The sequence below is a fragment of the Puntigrus tetrazona genome, chromosome 25, assembly GCF_018831695.1.
Source record: "Puntigrus tetrazona isolate hp1 chromosome 25, ASM1883169v1, whole genome shotgun sequence".
NCBI lineage: Eukaryota > Metazoa > Chordata > Actinopteri > Cypriniformes > Cyprinidae > Puntigrus > Puntigrus tetrazona.
The window spans coordinates 162,585-172,584 of NC_056723.1; the positions used below are offsets into that span (position 1 = coordinate 162,585).

Sequence of the window (10,000 nt, forward strand, 5' to 3'; positions counted from 1 at the left end):
ACAAAAAGGGTCAACAAAGGCTTGCTAAAATTCCAAATATTATGTAAATATATTTTTTCACTATTTTTGTAAAATATATATAGAAAGTAATTTAAAATATATTTTAGTCTATACTGTATATATTTAATTCAAAAAATGTCAGTTTCAGAGAAAAAGAAAAGTTGCATAATACATAAATCAAACAGTAACAAACTGAATGTTTTAAATGCACAGAACCCAGCCTTTTCTATTTATCATTAATAATATCAAGTGAATATGGATTCTTCTACAGCTAACCATATTGTTTGTAAATGTTATTTTTTGCACTATGAACATATTTATGATAAACTCTGAATAAATGCATGTAACACAATTGTTGGCAATACAAACAATTATTTTAGAATGTAGTATAAAATCAAAAAGATATCGAAATCGTTAAGAATTAAAATAGTATATTTTAAAACAGTATAATAATTAAAATAGACTGAACCGTGTTTTTTTTGAGACTGAAATGTGGCCCGTTTCATTGATGAATGTCTAGCAAATATGCATCATATTAAGTTTCTCAGTGTGTCCTTATGTCCCAGGACTTCAGAGGAGCTGAAGTTGGTTAGGCTAGGCTAGGCTAGGCTAGTGAGCGCTGATCCGTCTCTCCGTCAGGTGGTGGGGACGGGAATGCTGGTCCTGTGTATTCTGGCGGTGGTGGACGGCAGGAACATGGGCGCTCCTCGAGGCGTGGAGCCGCTGGCCGTGGGGCTGATCCTGCTGGGCATCAGCGTCTCTATGGGACTGAACTGTGGTTACCCTCTGAACCCTGCCAGAGACCTGGGCCCTCGGCTCTTCACCGCCGCCGCTGGATGGGGCATGGAGGTCTTCAGGTACTAGTGTGATGAGCTTCACATCATGCTGTCTAGTTCAGACATTCTAGTTGACTGAGTTTCTGTCACAGCATTAGTTTGGTTTGAGTTAATGAGCTCTGACAGTCTAATTAACACACACACACACACACACACACACACTCTCTATTGATTAGTTCATTACATAACATCACATGCACTCAAGAGCTTTAAATGTGATGAACGTGCAGCTTCACGTTCGGTTTGTTTGACTGTATTAGTCAGCTCAACTTTAGATCAGGTTAATACGATCAATTCTGAACCTTAAACAAAAAACTATTCAATCGAGATCCCTAGGCCAAAAACGTTTCCCAGAGAGCAAAATATCTGAAAAAAGCTCTCAAACAATTTGTGACTTTTGATTTTTGACAGTGTGCAGGATTTTTTTCAAGTAGTGTATTTCACTCTATTGAACTCTAAGCAGGGCCTCATATAGTCGTAGTAATAGAATGAATATCATAATTGTAAAACAACACATGATCTGAAAAAAAGAACGTTGTTATTTTAACCTCATTAATGCATATTTTTGTTTCAGTTTTACTACAATATCATCACTATATTATTGTAGTTTTTATTAGTATTTTGAATATTTGTTCACTGACTGGCATTGTAACATGGAGACTTGGTCAAAGACCAACAAAACAGTACAATCCAGGCAAGACACAGGGAACAGATGACAAAACCAACTAATGAGAAGAAGACACATAGAACCAGAGAACCAATCAGAATGTGACACATGCAAACGTAGCAAATGACATGCTATATGACATGAAGGGCAAGGGACACCTGAGAAATGAAGTCCAAAACATATGACAAGACTCCAGAACGGAGTCCCTTTAATGGAGTTCATGGGCTCTTCAGCAGGTGATTGTGATTATAGATTGTGAATAAAAGACTCATTTTGTGATATGAGATCTTCTGCCCATAATGACAGACACAGTGTGAATGATTGGCTAAAGAAATGTGTCTTTGATCCAGATTGAAACTATTCCAAGATTGGGAGCCAATTATGAAAAAGCTCCTTTAGTCCAGAGTTGTGTGACCTTAAGGAGCGTGATGGATCACGGTGTGATTAACACTGTTTTACTAATCCATAATGAGCTAAAGTTTAACAAGAAGGGCAGTCTCACCCATTCACTCACACACACACACACACACACACACACACACACACACACACACACACACACACACACACACACACACACACACACACACACACACACACACACACACACACACACACACACACACACACACACACACACACACACACACACAGACATTAATGTTAACAGTGACGAGACCGGACTTATATGAGGATAATTAATAACACACACCTGAGCATAATCACACAATCAAGAGAAGATAGAAACTAGGTCACACATAATAATAATAATAATAATAATGCTTTTTATTTAATGCCTTCTTTCTAAACACCCAAGGTCACCTCAAAAAGCAAACCAAGATAAAATTTAAATACAAATCACACAAAAATAATACATATCATAAAAAAGCCTGAATTAAAAGTCAGGAGGCAATCGCTGCTGCGAATGAACATGAGGACACGGAACATAATGAATCAATGCAAACACAAAACAGTTCAGGGTAGAAGACTAGTTAGTTACGCAGGAGATAAGCCATTTAGGGCCTTCAAAGGAAGTAGTAATATTTTATAACTGAAGTGGAACAGAGTGCAGAGTCTGGGGTGAGACTGGGTTGATGAGCTCTAAACCATCATCATGGGCAGAGATATAGAGCACTATCATACACCCGAATATTCAAATATTAACTGTTAAAATCATAAATATTCAAATATTTCAGTAAAGGAATATTATTTTATGGGCTACATACATACAGTAATGTCATAATGGATCTCTTTACTCTTGTGTAAAAAACGATCCGTCAAGGAACGAGCACAGTCTCGGTCTTCAAGGTAACGGAAGATGAGACTCTGATTGGTTTATTGCACGTTAAGCCCAAAAAACATCCGTTACTTTTCCTGTCGTTAAAATAGTAAAGTGAGTTCACTTTGGTCTCTGCTTTTAGAAATAGGGCCCTTAGTATGATGTGAAATGTAGTGTGATTATTCTATGATATATTATGATGATTCGCTGATATATTGTGATGATTTAGTGATTTATTATTACTCTTTGTTGCTGCTATGATTGAGTGATACATTATACGCTGTTGATAATACAGTGATGTGTTATGAATATTTGGTGAGATATTGTAATGATTTAATCATATTATAATGATTCTGCATCATATTGTTATTTTGTTATATAATTATGTTGATGATTTGGAGATATATTATGATAATTCAGTTATATACTGTGATGATCTGATTATATATTATGATGACTTGGTGGTATATTAGGACAGTTCTGTGAGCAATTGTGGTGATTATTAAATACTATTATGATCATTATTATGATGGTTTGGTGATATGATGATTTAGTGTTTTATTGTGATTGTTCAGTTATATATTATGATGATTCAGTGACATAATGCGATATGATAATTTTTGCGTTACATTGATTCTATAATATAATTATTTGGCAACAAAATATGATGATTCAGTGATATAATAAATTTGTGATAAATTATGAGGATTTGGTCAAATATTTATATAGCACTTTGTGCAAATTGTGTCAAAGCAGCTTTACAGTTATTGTGCTTTACAGAAATATTGTGTTGAAATCATGTGTCTTTCTCCTCCGGTCGAACAAAACCAGCAGCTAAAAACTAGACTGTAGCTAATTCAGATTACACAGAAATCTCATCTGATTCCTGTAGTCTAGTCCTGATTAACCTCAAGGTCTTCACTGGGGATCTGTCCTGGTCTCCACTGATGTTCAGGGCTGTAGACATCATCTCTACTACTATCTGATCTGGATACAAGCTGAGAAACAGAATAAGAAAGAAACAGACTAATATTAGCGTAGATGCCATTCTTTTTACAATGTTTTAAGAGTAGTGTTCCCGGTTCCAGCTGATCTAATTAATGCAGCCTAAAAATCCTTTAAAAGATTTGAATAATAAAAGGTGTGTTGGTGTGTTATGTGTAGGCTAAGTTAAAAAGATGTGTCTTTAATCTAGATTTAAACTGGCAGAGTGTGTCTGCCTCCTGAACAGAGTTAGGGAGATTGTTCCAGAGTTTAGGTGCTAGATAGGAAGAGGATCTGGTGCCCGCAGTTGATTTTGATATTCTAGGTATTATCAAACGGCCAGAGTTTTGAGAACGCAGCGGACGTGCAGGACTATAATGTGATAAGAGCTCACTCAAGTATTGAGGAGATAAACCATTCAGGGCTTTATAGGTAATTAATAAGATTTTATTAAAGCCAGTGCAGTGTTGACAGAACCGGGCTAATATGATCATACTTCCTAGTTCTAGTAAGGACTCTGGCTGCTGTGTTTTGGACTAGCTGAAGTTTGTTTATTAAGCGTGCAGAACAACCACCCAATAAAGCATTACAATAATCTAACCTCGAGGTCAGGAACGCATGAATGAATATTTCTGCATTAGGCTTTGAGAGCATAGGTCGTAATTTGGATATATTTTTAAGATGGTAAAATGCAGTTTGACAAATGCTAGAGATATGTTTTTGTTTGTTTGTTAATTATATGATATAACACACTTAGGTTTTTAAGAACTAAAAAGAGCAGTCATCAGGTGTTATATGTGTGAAGGTTTTAGGTCTGATAATTAACATCTCAGTTTTTTCATAATTTAGATGTAAGAAATTTTTAATCATCCACTTTTTAATATCAACTGTGCATAATTTTAATTTAGCATTTTGGTATGTGTAAAGCTTAGTACTGAGCCTTGAGGTACTCAATACTGCACGTGTTATTGGTACGGTACCTCTTCATTCACTGCTACGAATATAGAAATAAAAGTGATTGATTGATTGATTGATTGAATTAATTGCTAGAGCTCTGCAATGAATCAAAATAGGGTTTTGATTTTGATACCAGCCTCTTAAATTTTTTTAAATACATTAATCAGGATAAATTCTGCCCCCTTTCTAGAGGTGAGCTTTCACTTTCTCTATAAAAAACAAATTTCACATGCAAATGAGTTAAATTAAGTGAGTGATTTTCAAAAAATGGCATGTTAATTAAAGTTGATGTAATTTATTCATGTTTTTTCTATTGTATTTCTCCTTTGCTTTAATGTTATTTTTGTATTACTTACAGTTGTAATTTTTTTCCAATATTTTGTGTGGACTATATTTTTTACTAATTTGAGTTCCCCTAGTATTCTGGGGAAATAAAGATGTCACAGCAACCTTGTTAAGAGAAAATAATATATATTTAATATATATATTTAAATAAATTACTACTTTGGTTGACCAAAGTGCTGTACAGAACACTGATTACAATATTGACCAAAATGATCGGGATTATTATTTATGCCCTAATCTGGCAGCCATAAGAGATATGAGGATGTAGTGATATATTATATTGTGATAATTTGGTTATGGACTGGTGTGTGTGTGTGTGTGTGCAGCACTGCAGATTACTGGTGGTGGATCCCTGTCGCCGGGCCGCTGGTAGGGGGCATCGCCGGAGCTGTGATCTACTTCCTGTTGATTGAGCTTCATCACACCAACCACAGCGACAAACCTCACGAAGAACCAGAGGAAGAGGAGGATGAGGAGGAAGATGAGGACAGCAGCCTGAAGGACAAATACGAGATGATCAACATGAACTAGAAAACCCAGATCAGTAGAATTCCCGCCGTCAAGTAAAGCTGGTAAACTCTATACACACGCTGTTTACGTGAGTAAACTCATCAGTGACCTCCATCCACCTTCAGAGCTCAGATAATCAATGGGTTTTCACTGATTGATTCATGTAAGTGCTTTAAATACGAGCTGCACATCTCTAAACCCATCTTTCCCATAATCCCCCACTGCACGTACCATTTGATTGTATTTTGCTGATGGTTAATACTATATTATGCCGAACCCCAAACAACCGACTCAATGGCTTTTATACGTTTAAAGTGATTGTCTGTCAGGAACTGTTCGTATTAAAGCAAGAATCACCAAACAAAAGCATGCTGACATCACTGATCATGAAACAGAGGCATCATGCTTGTCTGAGCACGACCATCATTTCACACGCGTTCATATTATGGTTCAACTAAAGATTGTCTACGAGAGGTTTTCCACTAGATCACCATTTTTGAGTTTTAATGTTACATTTGAGTTTTATTTCACCTTGTTGTTATTCATATGTTGTCTGTGATATTTATGGTCATGTGTTTGTAGGTCAGACTTCTTTTATTGACTTGTTTTTGGAAGTCTTTCGAAAAAAGTAGACTTCAACTGTATATTTGTGTTTTTTGCTGAAATAAACTGAACTTTTGCTGAACTTTTGCAGCAGATTGTCGTGCTTAGAAACACACAGATGTCTGAACAAATCTGCTGCTGTCTACTGAGGGTGGATGACAGATGAAAGCATTATCATTTTAGCTTTTTTAGTTAAAGTGTTTATGTAATTGTAATTATTGTTTGTTTAGCTTATTGTCAGTGGGTTTGTTTGTTTAATTTTGTCGTTTTATTTCTACTTCCATTTATCACATGCATCATAGACATGACACATGACTAGCCCTGACTACACAGGTCTACTTGGTGTACAGATAGTTTGGTAAAAACAACCAAGAAGGACTTGACCAATCATAGTGATGACCAATAACATTATAGGGCCAGTTAATGCCTCTTTATGCTGCACATCTGAACGTGCCACAGCTGAATATATATGTGTGTGTGTGTGTGTGTGTGTATTCATTCTTTTTGAAGTTAAGGAAGCAATGTATGACACTTATGGTTAGTGTTAGTTTTAGTAAAAATATTTGTAACTTTTTCAAGGAGTAGAATTTCTTCTTTGGTTTCAGATGACTTAAGTGTGATGCAATTGAACTGTTGCTTTCATTTTCTTGGACTTTCTGTTTTCACAACTTACTGGAAGTCTCTCAAACAAGCGCTGGCTTGATCTCAGGCGACAGGTATGATCTATTTCCAATAAAACAATGTATCAGTCTAGGGAATAACATTATTCTTCTAGACGTTATTCTTCTGAAGGAGGTCATGTAGGAGAAGCATTTGCTCATTTAAAGGTGATCAAGCAAAACATCAGAAAGTTTTTAGTGGCAGATTTCTCTTCAATTACCCCACTGTACTTTCCTTCTTCAACTGGTGCCAGAGCCAGCAGCCAATCAGAGCCGAGTGTCTCTCAGGCTCCGCCCCTCTCTCTCTCTCTCTCTGTCTGTCTTCAGCCAGACTCTTGTCCTCAAGGAGCAGAAGAGCAGAAACTCGTGAAGCCTCCAGATGATCATGAGAGTCCTGAGCGCTTTCCTCCTGCTGAGAGCTGTCGCTGCGTCTGTGAGAGGAGACATGAACTTCACAGGTAAGAGCTTGACTCCCGATCCACCGGCCGGTCGACAGCATGCCATGAGTTCTTGTTTTATACTGACACAGCAAACTTCACTGTCTAATTGCATGTTCTCAGAGAAGCTCTTTGAACGTTTGCCACGGAAAGTCCTGAAACCCGCAGGACGGCGTGATGGGATGGGTCTGAAATTACACATCTGGGTTTAATTTTAGCAGAGACTCCTTCAGTAAAGACGGTGCTGAAGTCCAGCTTCCATCTGTATCACGAGGGCCGTGTGTTTGAGGAGACCTGCGCCGTGGTCCCGTTCCGGTCTGAAAGCCTCCACAGATGCGCTTACAACCACAGCGACCCACTGGTGCTGATTATTCACGGCTGGACGGTGAGAGAAACTACACAGAACTTCTTAAGAAGTCTCTGTTCAACACTACACACATTAAGGTCTTAACTGAAAGCCGAAGCTGTTAAAAACACAGAATTAAATGTTGCACACACTGAGAAGAATAAATATCTTCCTCAGTATTTTTGTCTTGTTCTCCAGTAAAAATATTTAAACATCCTTAAATCAAGAGGCATTTACAAGAACAAGAAAAAGGAATAGAAAGAATAATCCTTAGAAGAACAATAGGACCCTTTGTCCCGTAGGGCTTGGGCCCTAAGTAGTGAATGAAAACTTGTTTTCTGATTCCATTGGTGGATATTTGTTGTCATTTCAATCAAAAACACACTTAAGGAAGTATTAAATACATAAAAACAAGGCTTTACATCTCATGTCTTTTGGTGTCTCCAGTAAATGTATCTAGATTTAAGGACATTTGCTCTGGAAAACAAGACCGAAGCATTTGGGAGCAGAGAAATTCAAGATGAAATTCAACTTGAGATGTTTTCCTTAAAATGCTTTTAAAACTAAAGAAAATTAGTTAGAAGTTGGATTCCTGAGCTCTGAGGTGTTGCTGAGCCGGTTTATGAGCGCTCATACTCGAGTTTATTTGTTTTCTGCACACAGAGCCAGTCGGTTTAATACTCACAGAGCTGTTTCATGGACAAAACAGGATCATATCTTTGTTTACTGCCTGTTCGACGCTGCGTATCGATGTTTTACGACTCAAGAGTCAACAAACATGTCGAGCAGACAGGAAGCTCCTCCAGACGAGGGAAATGAGCAAAGACTTTGAGCGATGTTGTTTTTGTGTGAATGACGTCAACTCTTCCTCCTGCTATCAGATGAATGGACTCATGGAGCCCTGGATCTTCAATCTGGCCTCTGCAGTGAAGGTCCGGCTCGAGCGGGTCAATGTTCTCATCAGCGATTGGAGGAAGCTGGCGCTTCAGCCGTATCCAATCGCAGCTAAGAACAGCAGACAGGTGGGACAGGACGTGGCCGCTCTGCTCAAATGGCTGGAGGTAAAGAAGGTCTTCAGCAGGGTCAAACACAACACTAAACTCATTTCTGGGCTTCTTAGAAGAAATCCATCATAGTTGGGTAAAACTGTAGAGCAGTGAAAGGAACCCAAAAATCTGATGTTTATCTGCTTAGTCCTAGGGCATCAAAGATGTAGGTGAGTTTGTTTCTTCAGCCGAACACAAACCAAGATTTTAACTCAATTTGTTGAGGAATATCAGTCATATAATGGCAGTCAATAGGCACACAATCTGTGAGAGTAAAGAAACATACACAGACAAATACAAATCAAACTCTACAGTGACGATACATTGAAGTCTTAAGACACAAAACATCAAGAATTAGTTTGTCTTCCACTAGATTCAGCTCCCACGTTTGACTGCTAACAGTACAAGTGTCACTATTTTTTTAAAACAAATATGAATAATAAAAATCTATATTCTTCAGTGAAAGATGTCTGAAGATGGTTAAATAAATGTTTTTCTTGCGTTTGTGAATGTCAAGCGAATATTCCATTCCATCATTTTTAAAATATTATGTTATTTTGAAACAAGAAGCAACCTTTAAGAAACTTTAGATGAGCATCCAATTAAAACATTTCACGCTAATGTATAAATAGTTTGAGAACATTATTCAAGACCAGGGGCCTACTCAGACAATAAAAAGTGTGTATGTCTGCTCTGACCCTGACGTGACTTTTCCACGTCAAAGACGGGTTTTATAAATACGAGTGTTGGCTAAAATCTGAGCATACGCATGGTTTATAAATGAGGCCCCAGATAACGTTGTATTACACCATGTCCTAACTGTACACAACACTGAGACACACAATAAAATCTGTGTCCTAACCAGCCACTGAACCTGTGATCATATCATGTACTGATTGTCTTATTTTAACTTATCTTAACTTGAAAGTGTCAAATGCGACTTTGAATATTATATTAGATAGTTTACCTTAGATCTTGAAATAAATTACATCAAAGATGTGTAAAATAATTGCAATCCAATGAGTGTATTCCGTAACAAGGTGTTATCAGTCACTTAGTATGTACTTCTAATAATGTTAAAGGTTTTGATATTTATGAATTACGTTATAAACAAGTCCAGTTCGTCTCTGAAGGCCTGTGATATTTGTATCTAAGAGTGAACCGCTGGAGTCCTGATGGCACTTCCTCTCTCAAAAGGAAGTAGCGCAGCTCTCCATGGATGACGTCCACCTGATTGGCTACAGTTTGGGAGCACATGTGGCTGGATTCGCTGGAAGCCATTTTCGAGGACTGAGGAAAGTGGGCCGCATTACTGGTAAGATGAAGTCAAG

General features: G+C 37.5%; 2 protein-coding genes across 3 annotated transcripts in view; both read left to right on the plus strand.

Annotated features, from left to right (window-relative positions):
* aqp9a (aquaporin 9a) overlaps positions 1–6,363 on the plus strand; it is a 9,655-nt gene extending 3,292 nt beyond the window's left edge. Inside the window, exons 5-6 of the mRNA XM_043227469.1 lie at positions 640–857; positions 5,395–6,363. Of these exons, the coding sequence (XP_043083404.1) occupies positions 640–857; positions 5,395–5,599 (423 nt within the window). The 3' untranslated portion in view covers positions 5,600–6,363. The remainder of the gene's footprint in view (positions 1–639; positions 858–5,394) is intronic.
* A 782-nt stretch (positions 6,364–7,145) lies between these two features.
* LOC122330938 (hepatic triacylglycerol lipase) overlaps positions 7,146–10,000 on the plus strand; it is an 11,507-nt gene continuing 8,652 nt past the window's right edge. The window contains exons 1-4 of one of the 2 annotated variants that reach the window (XM_043228319.1): positions 7,146–7,298; positions 7,496–7,662; positions 8,505–8,684; positions 9,867–9,984. In XM_043228319.1, coding sequence (XP_043084254.1) covers positions 7,220–7,298; positions 7,496–7,662; positions 8,505–8,684; positions 9,867–9,984 — 544 coding nt within the window. In that variant the 5' untranslated portion in view covers positions 7,146–7,219. The remainder of the gene's footprint in view (positions 7,299–7,495; positions 7,663–8,504; positions 8,685–9,866; positions 9,985–10,000) is intronic. The other variant, XM_043228320.1, reaches the window with a different exon arrangement.